Genomic DNA, 21,743 nt, shown 5'->3' with positions numbered 1-21,743 from the left:
TGCTTTACTTGGGGATGCTCTCTTGATATATATCTATACAAGTTCCTTTCCAGTTTGATCTCACCTAAGCATCCCCTCTGTTTTCATGCATGTCCATTTTATAATTATGTTTATGAGGGAAATAAATGTCTCCTCCTCCCCCCACCTATATCTGTTTGTGTTGCCTTCTCCATTAAGTGGGTGGGAGTATTTTATCCGTGGGGTATATATATATATATATATATATATATGTTCACTTAATTAAGTAAATGAAGACATTGTTGCTGGATATTATAAATATTCGATAAGGTCCTCTTTATTGAATAAAGAACAATCTGTACAGTGCCCAACACAGACAACACCCATTGAAACCATTAAATCTCGTAATTTTTTACTTCTTCGGGCTCTTTAGATGGATCACCTCCTCTCTCCAAGTACAGGTTATTGTATGGATACTGTTTAGGAGCCTGGAAAAAGAAAGAATATCATTATACAAAATGAATTTCCGGTCATTTTTTTTTTTACCATTATAACCCAAAATATATAATCATATATCAAAAGGGAACTGTGACTTCCCAGAATCTTTACTATTATGCTTACTTACCCATATATTTAGAAATATTTGTCAAATGTAAAAAATAAAATCTTAGTTCCCTGTTTATCATCAAGTTCTGTCCTTTGCACCCAACAGGTAGCAACAAAGCATACAGAGAACGCTTACCCTTGCTTTGCCATGACTGAACTGCATTTTGTTGTTAATTTGCTAAATCTTTAATATAAATTTAGCCAAAAAAATAAAAAATTGAGCATCTGATGCAAAAAAAGCTTAAAGAAACACTTCACGCAGCATAAACAGTACAGCCCGCTGTAGTGCTTTTGGTGCCAGGACTGCCCTGTCAAAAGGTAAGAAGTTGAACCACTTATATGTAAAGTTCAACAACTTACCTAGGTCCTGCCTGGCACCTGCAGGAGAAATCTTTTTCTGTACAAAACTAAGCAGGGCCATGCAGGACTGCAGTCATTGCATTACAGTGTCAGCTTTCAGCCAATTAGTGTGGTCTTTGATTGGTTTAGTTTTTAGTGGTTTATTCTATAGACACCTAGCTTTTCTCTCAAGATAAAAATCGTATGTGGTGCAGGCAACCGGGGTAAGTTGTTAAACCATACTCAAACAAACAGTTTTACTACTTACTATGGCACAGCACCAGAGAACTCCTGGCACCATAAACAATACAGTGGGGTTTAGTGGGGTATGGTGCTTGAAGTGTTTCTTTGACATAAGTTACAGTCAATTGTCATTTATATTTAATAAATATACCTTTTGGAAGGGTGCAGGTAACCTTAGGATCTGTATTCCCATGTATGGCACAAGTCAACAAAGTAATAGTTCAGCACACCTTTTTGCAATCTGCAATCTTTTATTTTCAGTGCATAGGGAAAGACAACGTTTCTGCCTCCAGTCATGATGTTGTCTTTCCCTAAGCACTGAAAACAGAAATTTTTACTCACCGTAAATTCTTTTTTTCTTAATATGGTGGCAGTAACTTATGGGTTTTGCTCCTCCCTGTGGACAAGACATTTAACAAGCATCTTGATTAAAAAGGACCCTCCCCCTTTCCCTATAAGAAGTTGAGCCGCAAAACCTACCCCAGTATGTAACAAGTAAAGAGACACAGACCAAAAACATCTACTGCAAAAAAATCATTTAATAAAGAGGGAGGGAAGCAGTACTGCCACCATATTAAGAAAAAAAGAATTTACGGTGAGTAAAAATTTCTGTTTTTTCTGTCATATGGTGGCAGTAACTTATGGGATATAGCAAGATACCCATCTGGGCGGGACTTATGCCACAACAGCTTGTAACACCTTTCACTCAAAAGCAGCTTCAGAGGCAGAGAATATGTGTAGCCGATAGTGCTTGATAAAGGTGTTGAAAGACGACCAGCACGCTGCTTTGCAGATGACTTCTGGAGATGCAAGTGCTTTTTCTGCCCATGAGGTAGCCATTGCTCGGGTAGAATGGGCCTTGACTGTAGCTGGAGACTGAAGACCTGTCGAAGAATACGACAATTCGATAGCTTGAATGAGCCAACGGGATAAGGTACCGCGGGAAGCTACCTCGCCCTTGAGGTGCCCCTGAAAATTAACAAATAGATGGTCCGAATTTCTGAATTCCTTTGTTCTGTCTAAATATACAAATAATGCTCTTCTGACGTCCAATTTTTGCCATCTGAGCTCTTGAGGAGACGATGCATCGCTAAAAAATGAAGGTAATAGAATTGGCTGATTAATATTCTTTGAAGACAAGACTTTAGGTAGAAAAGACGGTCTTGGATAAAGAACCACCTTGTCTTCGTGAAATATGGTGAATTCATCTGAGGAGGATAGAGCGTGAAGTTCTCCCACTCTTTTGGCCGACGTGATGGCTACCAGAAACAAAACTTTAAGAGATAAAATCTTTAATGGAACTTCCTCCAAAGGTTCAAAAGGATTAACACTAAGCTTGTAGGACCAGGGCCAAGTACCAAGTTGGAAACACAGATCGCTTAGGTGGTCTCTTGAGGCTGATGGACCTAAAAAATCTTCTGATGAATACATTGGATGCCAAATCCTTAAGTAGAAAAAAATTCAAGGCTGATATTTGAACTTTGAGAGTGGAGACTCCCAGGCCAGCTTCAAACCAGTCTTGTAAAAAATGGAGAATGTTATCTATGGATGGATGTAAAACCGGGAACTGGTGATCCTTACACCAGTGAAGAAACTTAGACCAAATCCTAAAGTATATCTTAGACGTCGATCTTCTAGTAGCGTGGAGTAAGACCGCTATTCTGTCTTCTTGCAAACCTTTGTTTCGAAGGATCAGCCTTGCAGTAGCCAAGCAGTCAACCTGAATATTTCTAGCACTTTCAAGGGCAGGTCCCTGTTCACGATGAGAAGGTTTGATCTGGGAAGCTCCCAATAGTTGATGGTCATCTTCTTTAGAGACGAAAACCAGACTCTGTTTGGCCAATAAGGGATTATTGCCAATATTCTTGCTCGGTCTGTTCATATCTTGAGGAGGACCTTTGGGATTAATGGCAGAGGTGGAAAGACGTAAGCCAGGCGAAAATCCCACTTTATTGCTAGAGCATCTATCCAATTGGGTTGATCTGTTCTGAATAGGGAGGCAAAATGGTAAACCTTCTTGTTTGAAGCTCTTGCCATCAAGTCTACCTTCGGTACTCCGAATCTTTCTGTCAGGATTCTGAAAATGTCCGGGTTCAACGACCATTCCTTTTGGTCCCACTTCCCCCTGCTTAGATCATCGGCTATTATATTGTCGCTGCGCCTCTTATGTGAACTGCCGCGATGTCTTCCAGATTTCTTTGTGCCCATTCCATAATATCTGCACAAAGACTGTAAAGCTTTCTTACTTTGGTTCCTCCTTGTCGATTGATATAAGAGACTACTGTACGATTGTCTGATTGGACCTTGACCGCTCTTTGAAGTAACCAAGGCCTGAGGTGATGTAGAGCATACAGAACTGCCAATAATTCTATGAAATTTGTAGATTCCTTTGCCTCCCTGGACGACCATTTTCCTTGGAACATGGTGGAGCCTAAGTGCGCTCCCCAACCTGAGTTTGAAGCGTCTGTAGTGACTATTAGCCAGACCTTTGGAAGAAAAGATAAACCTCCTGAAAGGCACTCTGAGGTTTTCCACCAAGCAAGTTGAGTTTTCACTTGAGGGGATAACAAGAATCTTTCGTCTAGATCTTCCTCCTTTTTTGACCAGGTAGTCAGGATGTTCCACTGTAATGGTCTGACCTCTGACCTTGCTCATTTGACTGCCGGAAAAGTGGCGGTTAGAAGTCCCAAAACGCTCATGGCCTGTCTGAAGGAACAAACTTCCCATCCTTTGGAGATTGGAAATCGTTTTTCGGATTTTCCTCCTTTTTCGTTTGGGAAGAAAAATGGACATGGAGACTGAATTGATCTTGAAACTCTATTTCTCTTGTTGGAATGCAAACTGACTTTTTTAGATTTAAGATCCAGCCATGGTCTTGAAGAACTCTTATAGTGACCTACAGGTCCTTGCGCAGCTGTTTTTCTGTATGTGCCATTAGTCGTCCAAAAATGGGATAATCGAAATTCACAATTTCCTCAAATGAGCTGTTAGAGGAGATGGGATCTTTGTAAATATCCTTGGAGCGGATGACAGACCGAACGGCAGAGCCCTGAACTGGAAATGAACGGTGGAACTTCCTTTAAGTCTATTTTTACCATAACGTCACCTCTTTGTAAGAGAGGAAAAATCGAAGCGATTGACTCCATGCGAAATCTGTGATAGGGGATAAACTGGTTTATCTTCTTTAAATCCAGAATGGGATGAAAAGATAGGTCTGGTTTTGGAACCAGAAACAATCTTGAATAGCCTCCCCGAAACTTTTGCTTTCGTGGAACTCTTGCTATCACCCTTTTGTGTAGAAGAAGCATGGTCTGATAATATAGAGCCTGAGATCTTTTTGAAGACTGGTATTTTGATAGCAGAAACCTTGCTCTTGGTTTCTCAAAAAAAAAATTCTTGTGTCCCCGTCGGATAAGCCTTAGAACCCACGGATCTTTTTTGGTCTGTTCCCATATTGGAAAAAATATTGGAGCCTTCCTCCCACACTTCTGGCATCAAAAACGTCTCTCTTTGTCTCTGAAGGTTCTTTTGACCTCACTTCTTTGTTCAAATCTCCGATTTTTATCTTCTCTTTGAAAAAGTTGTGGTCTCTCTTGATAAGATCTCCTGCTTTTATACTGGTAATTCCTGTAGACTGGTCTCCAGGAGAACTTCTTATCTTGAGGAAGTGCCTTTTTGGTTTCTGACATTTGCCTAATGATTTCGTCTAAAGGGGCGCCGAATAATTTAGATTTTTCCAGTGGGAGTTCACAAAGGACTGATTTGGAAGCTGTATCCGCCGACCAAGACCTTAGCCATAAGGCACGTCTTGTCACAGAAGACAAACCCATAATTCTGGACACCAATTTAAGAACTTCTACTGACATATCCAACAGGTATTCGTTTGCCAAATGCATGTTCTGAAACATGTGGCTAAGTTCATTAACCTGGTCAGAAGATAAAATTTCCTGGACCGTATTTAGCCAAACGCCATTTGCTCTGGCTACTGCTGCTCCTGCCAGTAAAGCTCTGCATTGAAAACCTGCCGTCTGATAAGCCCGCCTACACGAGGTCTCGGCTCTTTTATCCATAGGATTCTTTAAGGCTGAAGTCTCCCCTATAGGGATAGTGTTTTTTTTTTTTTAGCAATCTGTGCCACCTGAACATCTACTTTTGGGAGATCTTCCCAGATAACTTCGCCAGCCAGTTTGAAGATATCCTTGAAGTGTCTGGAAATGAAGGCACGTTTTTCAGGGTTTTTCCATTCCCTGAATATTAGATCAACCAGGCCTTGTTGAATAGAAAAACCTCTTTTGGGATTCTCAGATCCCTGAGGCAGGATTGATAGATTAACCTCTTGTCACGTCCTGCTCTGTTCTGTGGAGATGTCTGGCCTTGGCTTCTGGTATCCAGTACTCTTTTTGTTATTCTTGCTTAGTTTTCCATTGGTTTTTTGGTTTTCTAGTCTATGTCTGGTTTTCTTTATGCTGGGATTTCTGGGTTCATTCCTATAGTTCGTCCCTGGATTTCCCAGTCTCCAGGTTTCCTTTAAATGTTTGTTTTATTTGCCACGCCCGTTTGTTTCCATCTTTCATTATGTTTCAGTGTTCCTGCAGGCAGCTGCTCTCTGCTTCTGTCCTTTCTTGCAGGTAAGTGCTATATATGTGTTCTGAATCTGTGGTTGTTTTAGCATACATTAGGCAGTGTAGGACCTGCCAGATATGGGGTACATTGGCGTTGTTGGCACGCTTGTGCAATGTGATCATATAGTGTGACTAAATCCCCATGATTTTCATATGTAGTACTTGGTTATGTCTCCTTGTTTTGCCTATGTTATCCTGTCTTGTATTAGTTTGCAAACCCAGTCCTGTCCAGTCATGCCCATATTATGTTTATGTTTTCCTCATGTCTTGTGTATATGTTCTGGGTTTAGCTTACTATCCTTCTCTGGTTCTGGGTTCTCCTAGTTTTGTCTTGTTTTCATGTTTGGTGCCTATCTCTAGTCTTGCCTTGTTTCTAGTACTGGATACAATCTTGCTGCAGAGCCTCCCTATTCAGCTCCTGGGAGGTCTGCTAATTTCCATGCTCCTTGTATCCACTTTAGCTGTTTCAGGGACTTGGTATGTGGCTGCACAAACGCTGGTGCTCAACACCAGGGGGCGTGCGGTTACCCTGCACCAGACCCTGCTAATCCACCTCCACACTGTGACTCCTACTCTGAACATCAGGCATACTGGGTCCCGGTCCTGCTCCGCCGCCTGGACACTGTGTCTGGGTTTCGGACACCAGACCGCCACCCTGACACCTCTTTAATAAATTTTCGGATTGCATCCGAAGGAAACCCCACCGGTTTACTTGATGAGGATCCTGATTCATCCGAGTCTATAGAGGAAGTACATTCTCCGGATGATGATTCAGATGTAGATGATCTTCTTTTCTTGATCTTCTGTTGTATAGGGGCTTCTACCTTTTTAGACTCCTTAATAGTCTCCAAGGTCTGGACCAGATTCTCTTGGAACCAGGTTAGGAAAGATTGCATATCCTTTTGCTTATCTCTTTCCAAAAAGAGTTTGCAGTACACTGCCTGCATATTTTCTTCCTTGTTCTGTCTGGAAGAGGAGTTGCACAATCACTGCAAACTAGATGTTTGGATTTTACCGTAGCCTTTCTAGGCATGGGGGTAGCCAGTTTTTCCTTGTCCATCTCAGGATAGGCTGGGATAGACATATCTGTTAGAGAAATATAAAACGGAGGCTTAGAAAGCTTGTCAAATCCCATGATGCTTCAGAAAATATTTTAAAGTAAAGATTCCTATTAATTCTACCTCAAAATACCTCTGAGCCGTGTGGGGGGGATAGGTGACACGGCGTACCTCTTCTGACCTGCATCCATACAGTCAGTGGGTACCAGCACAGCTCTTTTATTGCGCCAGAAATCAAATTTTCGCTTTTTTTTTTTGGTGTATATCTCTTTAAGCTTCCGGTTTGCGCATGCATTTTTGCGCATCCGGAAGCTTAGGTGGAACGCATCACCACCCGGGCGTGCGTTCCACCGCTGTGCGCTTGCTCAGCAACTAGCTCCGCCTTCCGGAAGCCTTTTGCCGGAACCATTTTTCGGCATATAGAAGCCAACCTCTGATTGCTCCGTAACGAGCTTACCTCAGCTTACCACCCGGGCAGCTCTCGGACCGGATCCCCCAGACAGATAGCCCGTGTGTCTCACCCTTGAATGTCCTGTCCTTCCCTATTGGGACAAGAAAGAAGACTGGGGTAGGTTTTGCGGCTCTGCTTTTTATAGGGAAAGGGTGAGGGTCCTTTTTAATCAAGATGCTTGTTAAATGTCTTGTCCACAGGGAGGAGCAAACTATTACTTCTTTGCTTCTTCCCAGTAACTGATAGTTTTTTCTTTTACAGAAACTGAATTTATCTGCCTCTTAATCCCACTTCATACAAATCAACAGAAATTTAAAGATCTAGATTACTAAGTCTTCAGCATGCTACTTTTGCAAACAACAGTTTTCCAGGATATTAAAGATGGAGGAGATGTAGTGGTAAAATAAGATATTGATCAGTTCTATTATTATTACACCAATCCTCTATTTATAATATAGTGGAAAAGCATATTTATCAAGAATTAAGTATACGTACCACAGGGGGATAGAAGGAAAACTTCTCTCCAACCCAGAACATGAATAGCATGAATCCTATAAACCCAAATAGATGTTTACACATTGTGTTCCAGGACACTGCCGTGGGGGATGTATCCACACGATTTCTGATGAACATGTCAAAGTCCCAATGCATCTAGATATAAATAAAATAGGGAGGTTGGTGAGCTGAAACTGTGATATTATGAAGCTGAAACAATATAACTTATAACTGGATTGTTAAACGTAATGTTGAGAACTAAAAAGCTGTAGAGAGAAAAATAAAACATTTTTTTCAATGCTCAGAGTAGAGCAACACAGATTATCAGTTATTTTAAAAGGTGAATTCAAATAGCTCAATTTCAGTAGGTCTGGTAATTGGCATTAAACTTATGTGCAAGTACAAAGTCTCATAAATTAACCTTACTGTGCATGCACAATGTTTTCATGTCTGTTGTAACTGTAAAGTGCGAATGACATGTCTCTTCAATTACGTAGATTGTCCATGCATGATATACTAACAACAACAAAAAAGTGTCCATTTAAGTGTATACTTATATACTGATCTGTCAGGTGTATAAGTCTACACAACAATTTTTGTTGTTGCTGTTTTAATGTTGTTGTTTAATGAGTGCCACTGTGAGTCACCTTATTAATTTATTCATGTTATACGAAAGTTGACTTAAAAGATTTTGTACATGCGTGGACTCTACTCAGCAAAACTTCAGTGCACAAGGATTTATTACATTTTTTTATTGCATGACCCGGTTATAGTGCCCATGTGCAAAATCCTTCTGAGGTTCCTAGATTATTGACACTGTAATTTACAGATTAATTAAATACACTAATCTTTTAGATCTGACAGGTCTTTAATTCTGTGAAGTGCTGACTGAACACTAGGAGGATGAAAGACTTTGGGTGCATGCAGAGCAAGTCCAGAACAATGTGCTTCCTAGGTCCCAGGATATAGTGCTGCCCTCCTTCCCCCCCTTCTTGACCAAAATCCCACATCCTGAAGTCCTAACATTCCCTCCAGTGCATGTCTCCACTTAATTACATACACACTGTCAGTCACATAGCATCACACAATTGCATATTTATACACCGTCGCATGAAGACTCATACACAGTCACATACACTCACAACATACAATTTTTTTTTATACTTACAATCTGCCTCCTTGTGTGAATGAGAGGGTCCAAGTTGTGATATCATAGCGCCCTCTCCTCCCCTCAGAGTCCCGAGAGCTGGTGTGTTTAACTAACTAGAGCAGGTGCCCAGACCAGCTCCCCTATCCCATCAATGATAGAGGACTTTAACTAAAGAAGGGCCATGAGGAAGGAGAAAAAGTGCCGCATACTGCTTCTTCTGGTTTCCAGAAGTAGCGGACCCACCGGGACTCCTGTAAGGCTGGCTCTGAGTGCGAGGTGTATATGTGGGCACACTGACATGTGCACAACAGGAGCATACTAACTTGTATCTGGGTTCAAAACTGCAACAAAATGGTAGCCAATACAACTGTGAAGCCTGTCAGAAAGGGGAGTGCGCTATTTACGGCATAACAGAGGGACGACCTGGTGGAGTTGGAGAGTTTTCTATTCTCACTTCCTGATAGCCTAAATGTTGTCATTCAGGTTTGAATTTGCTGCAATTCAAAGTTTAGAAAATAAGGTGTAGGGGTGCATAGCATGTTTTTCATTTTATTTTACCAAGGTGAAATAACTACTTCAAAACCATTCATGCTTAAACATTTTTTTTTTTTAAATTGCAAACTTGTCTCATTAAAAAAATTACAGCTTCACATCTCTGGAAATATCTAAAACATATCTCTAACAGTTCTTGTTCTGCTAATTTTAATATCCACTGTCTGCACTTACGGGCTCTCCCCAATTTCTCCTGAGATCAGGATGGTCCCACTGATACCAAGGGTCTCTTTCTTGCTGAGATTTATCTGGAAGCTTGGGATAATCACCAAACCTATTGGATAAGTAAGAATATAGTAGTTGGAAACTTTATGCATGGTAGTTTAGTCACTGATGAGTCACAGATTACTAACTAGAGCAAAGAGGTCCAAGATAATGTGCAGACTCTACAGAGTGTTAATGATATGTTATGCACGAGTAAATGTGTACACTTACTTAGCAGAAACTTGTCAAGTCAGAATTTGCAAATATTATTATTTATTAACTATAATTAATTATGTTGTTATTATTATTAACCATGATTCATTACAATAATGGTGGGCGTGTGTAATATTATTAATATACACCAGCCTGAACTCTTGGCACAATGCAGGTTGGAACCATCGATTCATGTTTACACCAAAATTCTGATTCTAACATATATGCATATTGCAACAGAAATTGAGATTTATCAAACCTGGTGGCATTTTTCCATTATTCTACTGTCCAGCTTTTGGCAAACCTGTGCCCACTGTAGCCTTTTTTATCTTTTCTAGCAGACAGAAGTGGAACTTCTCACAGCACTTTTGTTGCTGTAGCCCAACCATTTAAAAGGTTTGAATTATGAAGAATTCAAATTGAATTATAAGCTTTAGATAAACACTGGCCAATTTATGGAAATAAAATGTTTTCAATTATCTTACTTACCCTAAAAATGTGAAATACACTTCTAATTCAGTTACTGTTGCCATGTTTAAAGTTTAAACACATCTGGCTATTCTCCTCTGTGCTCACATAGTTTGATCAATAAAACAATTAATGAGATCAGTTAAAATGATATTATACAAATATATTCGGGGCCAGTACAAACCATTATATGAAAATCTATTCATAAACAGGGCTATACATAGGACACAGCCATTTTGTGGTCAAGAAGGAATTTTTTCCTAGTTTGTTGCAAATTCGAAGCGCTTCAGACTGGATTTTTTGCTTTCTTTTGGATCAACAGCAAAAACATATGTAAACTTGTAAAGATATCTGAACTTGATGGACGCAAGTCTCTTTTCAGCTATGTATCTATGTAACTATGTAAAACTCATGAATTATTTGCATAGATTCTGACCTAATCTTACACCAAAAAAGGCTGGAATTCACGTGCATTAGGTCTTCCCCGCCGGCGGAGCCTGACCCAGCGCCAAGGGACATTGGCGCTGGATTCAGGTAAGTGTCTAAAGGGGTTTTAACCCCTTCAGCGATGTGGGATGGGGCATGCAGGGAGGGGGGCACTCCAGGATCCTCTAGTGCCAGGAAAACGGGTTTGTTTTCCTGGCACTGGAGAATCCCTTTAAATCATAAATAATGTGCAGGTGACTATATTTTGTGTGTTTTGGGGTGTGTTTTCTGTGTTGAGCTCTTTGTATCCAGGAGATTATGAGTTTAACGGAGAGCTGACTCAATTATCTCCCAGAGACAGAGGCACCTGGGCGGGCTTATGTCACAATGAATGGAACCCCAGGCTGGGGGTCTGGGTATCAATCTGTGTGCTTTGTTTAATAAAATGAGTTCTTCACCCTTCACTAAGTCTAGGCTAGTATTTGGGTGAACCAGCGGTACTTCTTGCAGGAGAGCATAATCACTCTGGAACTATACACACTGGTAAGGGACAACCTAGGTGGTAGCAACCCAACTACTCGAGGGTATACTGCCACAGGGGGAAAATTAGCTGAGTAAATATCTCACCCCATGCCATCGTCTGGATAAGGTTCATAGTCCTCAACTCTCATGTTGTATTTCTTGGCTGCAGCTGCTCTCTCCTCTGATGTTTTAGGGTATGACCCTGGCAAGCCACTCTTAGAAACTCCAGATGCTAAACAAACCAAAAAAATATTTTAACATTTTAAGACTGAACAGTACAGATGCAACAGCTAAGTGATTACATTTTAAAATAAAGATTAATTCTGTATTTCATGTAGCCTATCTTATTACAGCAATATAGATCACATATTTTCTTCGGGACATCATAAATCACAAAGAAAAGAAGGAGATAACATAAGATTTAACAGGGCAAGTACACAATTGAATATTGTAATGTTAGTTCTGCATTTGGTTTTCAAACCTGCACAATGAGAAAACAAAGAAAAAAAAAAATAATGATAAAGATATAACTACAGTGGTATAACAGGCAAATCTTGCATATTAAAGGACCACTATAGTCGGCATATAAAAGCAAGAAAGACAGGTCCCCTTAGCCTTATTTCTTGCTTTTATATTAGTTTGTCATTAAAAAAAAAAAAAAGAAAAGAAAAGAAAAGAAAAAGAAAAATCTGCGTGCTTTTTATCATATAATCTTACCTCCATTCCAGAGCCGAGATCTAGGAGAGTAAAAAGCTGCAGCATTGTTCCCTATCAACCTCTGCCACCCACTGCTCTAAATTTCCCGACGCGCATTTTGCAGAGTACCTGCTCTACCAAGAGAGAGGTACTATAACTACTTTAGCTAGTACTTTCTAGCGCTAAAATCCCTTCTCCCCTTCTACTGAGCATGTTTATATAGCACGTTTAGTTAAGTTTTAATAGATATTAGTCCATAAGGGTTGCTCCAAACTAAAGGTTAGATCTAGACCTATGACCTAACCTTTTTTGTTCACTTTTGTATTTATGTTTCCTACAGGTGTTACTCCCATTCATCAGTGGCAACCTGACACACTCTCCCTATCTTTCTCTCTATCCACTATATAAACAGATATCTCTATATATGATGTTTGTATACAAACACATACATTGTAAATAAATATTGTAAACCCCTTAAGGACTGAGCCAAATGTACACATTTTGATCAAAATAAAACGTAAACAAAACTTGGAATTTGACTATATGTCTGTTCAACCATAATTCACCTCTTTCATATTAAGTGCACCCACACTTATTATATATCATTTTACTTAGACGAAATAGGGCTTCATATTTAGCTATGAAACATAACTTTATATGAATAAAAAAAAAAAAGAGAAATTAATGGACCACTATAGGCACCCAGACCACTTCAGCCTAATGAAGTGTTCTGGGTGCCAGGTCCAGCTAGGTTTAACCCTTTTTGCAGTAAACATAGCAGTTTCAGAGAAACTGCTATGTTTACCTATGGGTTAATCCAGCCTCTAGTGGCTGTCTCACTGAAAGCCGCTAGAGGCGCTTCCGCGCTTCTCACTGTGATTTTCACAGTGAGAAGACACCAGCGTCCATAGGAAAGCATTGATAATGCTTTCCTATGAGACTGGCTGAATGCGCGCGCATGCGCATTCAGCCGATGACGGAAGAAGAGGGAGGAGAGTCCCAGCGCCGAGGGAGCCCGGCAGGGGGTAAAAGGTAAGGGATTAACTCCTTCCTCCCCCTTCAGCGCCACGGGAGTGGGACCCTGAGGGTGGGGGCACCCTCAGGGCACTATAGTGCCAGGAAAACGAATATGTTTTCCTGGCACTATAGTGGTCCTTTAAGAAATTTGGTTACTTTTTTAGTTCTGCATGACATTTTAACTATGAATGTCATAATGCTGTTTGCGTTTACTGCAATAAAATACACATATTTGTATTCAGTGATGTCAAGTGTAAAACAGTACACCCTAGGTTTTATGGTGTTTTGGGAAGTTACAGGGTCAAATATAACATGTTAAATTTTTCATTTTTTTCCCATTTAAATTCGCCAGATTGGTTACGTTACCTTTGAGACCGTATAGTAGCCCAGGAATGAGAATTACCCCTGTGATGGCATACCATTTGCGAAAGTAGACAACCCAAGGTATTGCAAATGGGGTATGTCCAGTCTTTTTTAGTAGCCACTTAGTCACAAACACTGGCCAAAGTTAGCGTTCATAATTGTTTGTGTGTGAAAAATGCAAAAAACTTATTTGAAAGCCAATTATGGCCAGTGTTTGTGACTAAGTGGCTACTTTGAAAGTACTATACCCCATTTGCAATACCTTGGGTTGTTCTAAGTGTATTTTGATATCAATATATATATATATATATATATTAATATTAAAATACACTTAGTGTGTGTGTACATATATATATATACACACACACACATATACACACACATATATATATATATATATATCTATATCTATCTATCTAAGTATACATTATTTAATTTTAAACTGTGTTTTAAACTTTATTTCATGCAGCAGGGGGACTGCCTTTCATTCCATGTATTCCCCCTGCTGGCAGTGCTATGAACGGCTATTCCGTCCATGTGATCGTGAGGTCCTCGCAAACACATGGCCCAGGAGGGCCGGATCAGACGCAGGGGGACTCCCTGGGATGCCAGGTAAGTCCCCCCATCGCGATCGCCGGTGAGCAGGTATGTGCATAGGATGGCGTGGACGTGCTATGCCGCCTGCAAGCGTTTAGAGCTGGGTCCCCAAGGACTGCATAGCACGCCGTCCTTAATGTGTGGAACATACACATACACTCTATCCATCTATCTCTATATCCTCACTCTCTCTCTCCCTCACTGTAAAATAAAACAAGTAAGTAAATTAGGTGGACAGCGCAAATCATACATACACAGGTAGCAGCAGATTTCGCAATTATGGGTCTTACTCTTAAAAAAAAAAAAAAAAAAAAAAAGGAAAATAAAAGTACAATGAATTCACTTTTGAGAAAGCTGTAAGCGAAACATGTTACCAGCAAAAAGAAATCCTTAGACGGAGATTGTTAAGTTCAGGCTCCTAAAATAGAGCTTTTTAAGCTCTGGAAAACGTGAGTGCCCCTTTGGAATATATCTTTATAACCATATTATCCATAACATACTGCTCTATCATTGTACTTTTATTTCCCTTTTTTTTTTTTTTTTAAGAGTAAGACACATAATTGCGAAATCTGCTGCTACCTGTCTATTTTACGATTTTATTATAATTCTTCTTAGCGCTGTCCACCTAATTTACTTGCTTGCTTTGTTCTATTGTTCACAAGGTAAAAGGAACTCCTTGTTGGTGAATAGCTGCTTTATTGGATAGAGAGCACTTAAGACTTTTTTCACTATCTGTACTCTCTAAAATAAGTGTACTGTTTGAAGTCAGTAGATCCTCCTGCCTTCAGCCTGTCAGCCCGAGCCCACGATCCTTATCTCCCACACTGTCGGCTCTGATTGCTAACAGGCTCCCGGATACTACAGGACACAGGAGGCGCATTGACAGAACCTCCTGTGTCCTGTTAGCACGTTTGATGTCTTCAGCCAAGTGTGAAGACGTCAAATGTGATGAATGCGAATTAGGCAGCAGTTTACTCAGAAGTCCCTCTAGTGGTCGTCTGAGTGATTGCCACTGGTGGCGTTCCTAGCTTCCAAAGTAAACACTGTATTTTCCAGAAAATACAGTGTTTACATGAAAAGGGCTGAAGGGAATTATTGCACTTCACCTGAACAACCCCATTAAGCTGAAGTTGTTCAGGCGACTATATTGTGTCCCTTTAACCCCTTAAGGACCAGACTTCTGGAATAAAAGGGAATCATGACATGTCACACATGTCATGTGTCCTTAAGGGGTTAAAGGGGCACTATAGTGTCTGGAACACAAACGTGTATTCCTGACACTAAAGGTTTAAAACCACCGTTTAGGTGGTCTGCCCTCCTTACCACAGGTCAGCAAGGTGATTTACTCACCTTTTTCCAGTGCTGCGCAGGGCTGCTCGCATCTGGCACCACCCCCAATCCGCCTCATTGGCCGACATAATCAGAATAAATGGGGGGGGGGGGGGGGGGGCAAAGCCAATCGCAACCATGGGCAATCAACATCTCCTCATAGAGATGCATTGAATAGAGATGCAAATTCAATAGCCAAACTAGAAAAATTATCTAAGTCAGCTTTCCTTTCAACCAACCAATTTAAATTTAAATTTCTCTTTGAATTTTTACTTTAGTAAATAACTCTGTATATTTCAGAATGGAACAGAATGTTTTGAAATTAGAGAAGAAAGCAAGGTTCAAGTTTTAGACAGAGACATATCAAAATAATGTTTAAGAAAACTGCATTAGAATAGAATAATGACAATATAACTGGAAGTTGGATCACATCACGCAGATTTCCACACATGCAGCATCACTTAAGAGATGTATTTGTATTCTGCTTTCCAGATAACATGTTATCATAAACCTCACTACCTGAATATGAAGACTTGCTGGTATAACCCTTCCACATTTAGTCTAGAATGTCACATTTGGCCTGGTACATGATATACAAGTTTTGACAGAGAGAATTGTTGCATGCTAGCTGGTAACAGAATGTGTCACAATAACTGAGGCTGGTATGAGATGTCATCCCCCATTTTCTGCAGAATCACTTCTAATAACACCACAGGTCCGGTGTGACCCTGGTGCTTTGTGATGCAGTCCCTGCAGATCAAATGGACTGTATGATGCCTTTCATGTGAAGGTGACATTCCATGTTCTGAAGCAGTTACTTAAAGTTCCAAGAGATATATCCGTTCCCAGCATGCAACACTCCACTCACCATATCTTAAAACGACATTACACAACACGGAGCTGGCCCCAGCCTTGTTACCAGCCCCCAACAGGGACCTGCGGGTCACGGCTGTCACTAAGCGGGCACCGAGAGCCGCCATCTTTGCCCGCTCCACCGTCCCCAACACGCAGGCGCCTTCAACTACAGTGTCCGAGAAAGGACAATCACTGTGAGAGGGCTAAACACTAGAGACTGCTATGGCGACAAATAGGTATTGGTAGATGCAAATGAAGGCGAAGGCAATGATCTCCGGGAAAATGGCTTCTCTAGCAACAACAAGTGAAGTATAGCTCTACGAGAGAGCATACTGACGGAGGCTTTACTGGTTCAAAATAAATAAAAAGGCAAGCGTAGCCTTTAGGAGGGTTTCTTATTAAAGCAGCTCTGTCAATAGAATCAGATAGAGACTTTATCATGAAGCTCTCTTTAATTGTGCTGTAATTGCTTTGAAATCCCACCACAGTCAAGAGATATACATTAGACAAAATACAGATCATTTTGCCCCATGGCATTGATGATCTTTGGAACTCTTTGGCAAAAGGTGGAGTTTGTGCTGCCATTTTTCATCAGCCAACTGGGTACAGGCATCATCTGGTGCAATGACTAACAGATCCATATGGGACTTTTGTCAATCTTTGTTTTATTGAGGGAAGATAATGTGGTGGAATCTCGGTAAAAATAAATTTAGTAGGCCGAGATTACCACGTGGCATGTGTACGTGCATATGCTGACGTATCGATCAGTTGGTTGCACGAGGCAAGATACGATCAGTAGTGTACGGAGCATGTGCAAGAATACAGGATGTAGTATTCCCCTCCTCCATTGTGCTGGACAAGCCATGCGGTCAAGCAGGAAGTTAATTCTTATTTGTATTGATTGGTCAAGAGAATGTGCGGGTGGAGCTTAATATGGGAGGAGTTATGTGCCTATATAAGGAGCCTGCACTATTGTCCGGGGCTCAGAACTTGCTGTATTTTGGTGACGTTAGTCCCTCTGAGTCCCGATCGGTGATCCAATAAAGAATCTCTTCCTTCCTGAAGAAACCTGTGTCCATCTCTCTGTGCTTTGCTTCCGTCAGTTTCTCCGGTATCATTTGGTGCATTGGCCGGGAAGCTCATCGTTCAACGGCAGCTGAGAGGCAGAGGCGTGAGACGGTCTATCTTTGCCCACGTTCTCTACGGCTGCACCCCTGAACTTCTGCGTGGACCTCCCTTCGTCTCTGCGCCACTGGTCTGTTGTCCAGGAGATCATCGGCCTCTACGTAAGAAGTGCTGGGGTGTCCCCGTCGATGAGTGTGAACTCAGGTTCAGGAACGAGGAGGTAAGACAACTGCTGTTTTAGACGGCAGACCCACTAGGGGTATACCGATTGTGCGGTAGGCCCATAAGGGGTTTGAATTGTGTATGGAATCTGCCCCCTCTGTCGGAGGGAAGGAGCGAAGGCGCACCGCTCGATCGAACGCTCTTTAGTCAGACCGTTTGATTTTGTTAGTCAGGCGGGGTTCTGGTGTAAATAGCCCTAGCCGGACACCGGTGTCTTGTCTAGACTAGCGTTCTGGGGTGTATATTTTGTTCGCTAGGTCGGAGGGACCGGGAGACTAAGCGGCGTCTGTGTAAATTCGGTTCGCTAGCTCTCAACCTATCTTGGCTAAGTGGGAAGGCGTGTAAATTTGGAACCCACTAGATTTTTGATAGTAATCGACTAAGAGGCGTCTGTGTAAATTCGGTCCTCTAGCTCGCTATATGTGGTGCTTGGGCAGTGTGGCTAACCAAAACGGATGTAGATAGTTTTAGGTAGTCCATTCAAGGTACTGGCCAATAGTTTAGTTGGGAATTGTAAATGTGATAAAGATTGTTTAGTAAAGTGTATATCTTGTTAGATAGCGCGAGCTCAGCCGTCTAGCGAGAGTGTTAATAGTGTGTTGCTGTATTATAGTGCACGGTACCATAACCCTGTATATTTACTGACACTGTATATAAGTACTAATCATTGTCGTCTAATGCATGTTTAACACCATAACCACTAATAATTGTATTGTGACCTTAAATTGTGCTTTGACCTATGCTAACCGTACTGTAACCGCTATTTGTAAAAGACGATGTTACTGGGGTGTGTTATAGACGGGTAATTCATATATAGAGAATTATAGCGTGGGTGACTGTATAGTTTCGCCAAAGGGCATAATATTGATTATCTAGTGACTGGTGTAACAGCTGTGTGTGTACGGGAATTCCCTGAGTGTTTATTGTGTTATTGTGTACGTTCAACTTGGTAACTGTACCACGTGGTGCTGTTGCCAGAGGAAACGGGTGTGACTGTTGAATAGTACGCGTGCATAGTATTCGTTGTCAACGACGTTCCATTGATAAGTATGGGCGCGTCGCAGTCAACGATTCCGGATCCCTTAGGTTGTATGGTGAAGAATTTTAAAAAGGGATTCAAAACATGTGATTTTGGGGTTAAAATGTCTCCTGTACGTTTGGTCACTTTGTGTACTAGGGAGTGGCCTACTTTGGTTGCGGCATGGCCGCCACGTGGCAGTTTGGATCCAACTCTGGTACAGCGCTTACACGTGGCTGTATCGGGTAGGCCTGAACTTTACGGGCAGTTTCCTTATATTGATTGTTGGAGACAGGCCGTAAATGACTCGCCAAAATGGATTCAGACATGCCACGAGGAGCAATGTCGCCTCATGGTGGCTAGGACTTGTTTGTCCACTAGGACTGGTGTTAGGCCCATTTTGGACACGCCCCCTGAGTCCGAGATCCCTTTGCCGCCCCCTTACTTTCCTTTAAGAGGAAGTGACGCAAATGCAGGAAGTCCTGCACCCCTTCCCTCATTGCCCTCATCTACTTCCGCTTCCTCCTCCAGTACAGAATCCACCCCCTCTCGTACTAAATCTCCCCTTCCGGAACCAGAGCCAACCCCCATTAGATCTGAATATCCTGATTTGGCGCCACTTCAGACTTCCGGTCAAGCTTCTTCTAGCTCGGCTCGAAGTGTTTTATTTACTAATTTTTCCCAAAACCAAGCTCCCACATCCTCATGTTTTATTACCCCCCGACCGGAACCTCTAACTGACGCCCCTCCACGTAGCCCCATACTAACCCGACAACTGACCGGTACCCAACAATTAAAACATTATCAGATGCCTCTTCGTCTGAATCCCGGGTCAGCCTATATTGATGCCGCAGGTCAAATGGCACATGCTGACCCAGTCTTCGTATATGTCCCGTTCACGACTACCGATCTCTTGAATTGGAAGACCCACAATTCCTCGTATACTGAGAAACCACAAGCTATGACCGATCTGTTCACCTCGATAGTTCAGACACATAACCCGACATGGGCTGATTGCCAGCAGTTATTAATGACTTTGTTTAACAATGAGGAAAGGACAAGAATTAATCAAGCGGCCATTAAAGCGCTAGAGGATAAAGCCCGTGCTTTGAATCGAGCCAATCCATCAGCATGGGCCGCAACACATTATCCTAACACCGATCCCGACTGGAATGTTAATGGCGCAGATATGGTCCAACTTAAAGCCTATAGAGACGCTATAATTGCTGGCATGAAAGCTGGAGGAAAGAAAGCCATTAATATGTCGAAGACAGTTGAGGTGATTCAGAAAAGTGATGAAGCGCCCAGTGTCTTTTATGACCGATTATTGGAGGCATACCGCTTGTATACCCCCTTTAATCCGGAAGACGCAGATAATTCCCGAATGGTGAACTCCGCCTTTGTCAGCCAAGCTTACGGAGATATTAAGCGCAAGCTACAGAAGTTAGAAGGGTTTGCAGGTATGTCTATCACCCAACTAATGGAGGTAGCGAATAAAGTATACATGAACAGGGAAACAGAAAGTAAGAAAGAGGAAGAGCGCAAGATGCGTAGAAAGGCAGATATGCTAGCGGTAGCGATCGCAGGCGCAGATAGACGGGGCCCAGATAGAGGCGATAGTAAGTGGAATGAGGAACCTCTAAGTAGAAATCAGTGCGCATACTGTAGGGAAGAAGGGCATTGGAGAAATGAGTGTCCGCAAAGAGAACAGTATGAGAGAGACAGACCTAGGACAGGTTATGGAAACTTTAGAGGCAGAGCGAGAGGTAGAGGAGGCCCCGGAGGGAGTAATGGTAATAGAGGGAGCAATGGGAACAGAGGAAGTGTTAGGGAAGATAGGTATATTCCAGCAGCGCAAAGGTCCCGCGATAGAGAAGGCAGGGACTTTGTAGGATTGGCTGACACGGTCATGGAGGACTATTGATACCGACCGGGCTCCATCCCCCTTGGTCGAGCGGAGCCTATGGTCGATGTATCAATAGGGGGAAAAATGAGTGCGTTCATGATCGACACTGGTGCTGAACATTCAGTGGTGACTAATCTAGTTGCTCCTCCATCTGGAAGGACTATTACTGTAATAGGAGCAACTGGAAGAAGTGCTGAAAAACCGGTTCTTAAAAGTCGACTCTGTACATTGGGAGGCCACGTAGTAAAACATCAATTCCTTTATATGCCTGAATGTCCAGTCCAATTGCTGGGACGTGATATGCTATCTAAGTTACAAGTGCAGATTACGTTCCTACCAAATGGAACAACATCCTTAAAGTTTAATGGACCTTCAGGTATTATGACATTATCCGTACCAAAGGAAGAAGAGTGGCGACTTTATACAGCGTTGACTAGCCAAAACCCTAGGAGTGATGAGTCCTTATTCAACATACCAGGAGTTTGGGCAGAGAACAACCCACCAGGACTGGCCCGCAATATTCCACCTATTAAAATTGAACTAAAACTTGGGGTTTATCCAGTGAGCCTAAGACAATATCACATCCCGCAGAAGGCTAAGAAGAACATCCAATCTTATCTGGATAAGTTCATACGGTATGGTATCCTAAAATTCTGTACTTCCCCCTGGAACACCCCATTGCTGCCTGTTCAAAAGCCCGGTACAGATGAGTATCGACCTGTGCAGGACTTGAGAGCAGTCAATGATGCGGTTGTTAGTATACATCCAGTTGTGCCCAATCCATATAACCTGCTTGCTTTAATTCCGGGCGGGGCTACTTACTTTACAGTCTTAGACCTCAAAGATGCCTTCTTTTGCCTCCGAATTGCCGCAGAAAGTCAATGTATTTTCGCTTTCCAATGGGAGAACGCTGTAACGGGCTCAAAACGCCAAATGACCTGGACAAGACTGCCCCAAGGGTTTAAAAATTCACCTACCCTATTTGGTTCAGCTCTAAGTCAAGATCTACTGGATTTCGAGTCCATCCCAGGAGAGTGTGTATTGTTACAATATGTAGATGACTTGTTGATAGCAGCAGTTACAAAGGAAATATGTCAGCAAGCAACGCACGATCTACTACACATTCTCTGGAAGGCAGGATACAAGGTGTCTAGAAAGAAGGCTCAGTTGTGTTTGCCAACTGTCAAATATCTGGGATTCCATATCTCTGAAGGTCAAAGAATTATGGGGCCAGAGAGAAAAGAAGCTGTGTGCCAAATACCGATACCCAAGAATAGAAGACAAGTGCGAGAATTCTTGGGGGCAGCA

At 41.9% G+C, this 21,743-nt stretch overlaps 1 protein-coding gene across 1 annotated transcript; it reads right to left on the bottom strand.

Moving 5' to 3' along the window:
- Window positions 1-279: 279 nt before the first annotated feature.
- Window positions 280-16,336, bottom strand: NDUFB8 (NADH:ubiquinone oxidoreductase subunit B8). The gene is made up of 5 exons (XM_063435217.1): window positions 16,178-16,336; window positions 11,413-11,539; window positions 9,649-9,748; window positions 7,773-7,928; window positions 280-446 (listed from the first exon to the last, which is right to left on the bottom strand). The coding sequence occupies exons 1-5, from the start codon at window positions 16,287-16,289 to the stop codon at window positions 354-356; spliced, it is 588 nt and encodes a 195-aa protein (XP_063291287.1). The 5' UTR covers window positions 16,290-16,336; the 3' UTR covers window positions 280-353.
- Between the last annotated feature and the right edge of the window lie 5,407 nt (window positions 16,337-21,743).

The sequence above is a fragment of the Pelobates fuscus genome, chromosome 10, assembly GCF_036172605.1.
Source record: "Pelobates fuscus isolate aPelFus1 chromosome 10, aPelFus1.pri, whole genome shotgun sequence".
NCBI classification, from domain to species: Eukaryota; Metazoa; Chordata; class Amphibia; order Anura; family Pelobatidae; genus Pelobates; species Pelobates fuscus.
The sequence above is the reverse complement of the archived record's forward strand: the minus strand, read 5'-3'. Positions and strand labels throughout refer to the sequence as shown.

Excerpts from the sequence above, each read along its gene's own strand:
- NDUFB8 (XM_063435217.1), bottom strand. The coding sequence starts at position 16,289 with ATGGCGGCTCTCGGTGCCCGCTTAGTGACAGCCGTGACCCGCAGGTCC. Across the intron at positions 9,749-11,412 it reads TATCCAGACGATGGCATGGG|GTTTGGTGATTATCCCAAGC; the intron begins GTGAGATATTTA and ends CTTATCCAATAG. Across the intron at positions 447-7,772 it reads TTTCCTTCTATCCCCCTGTG|GCTCCTAAACAGTATCCATA; the intron begins GTACGTATACTT and ends TTCTTTTTCCAG.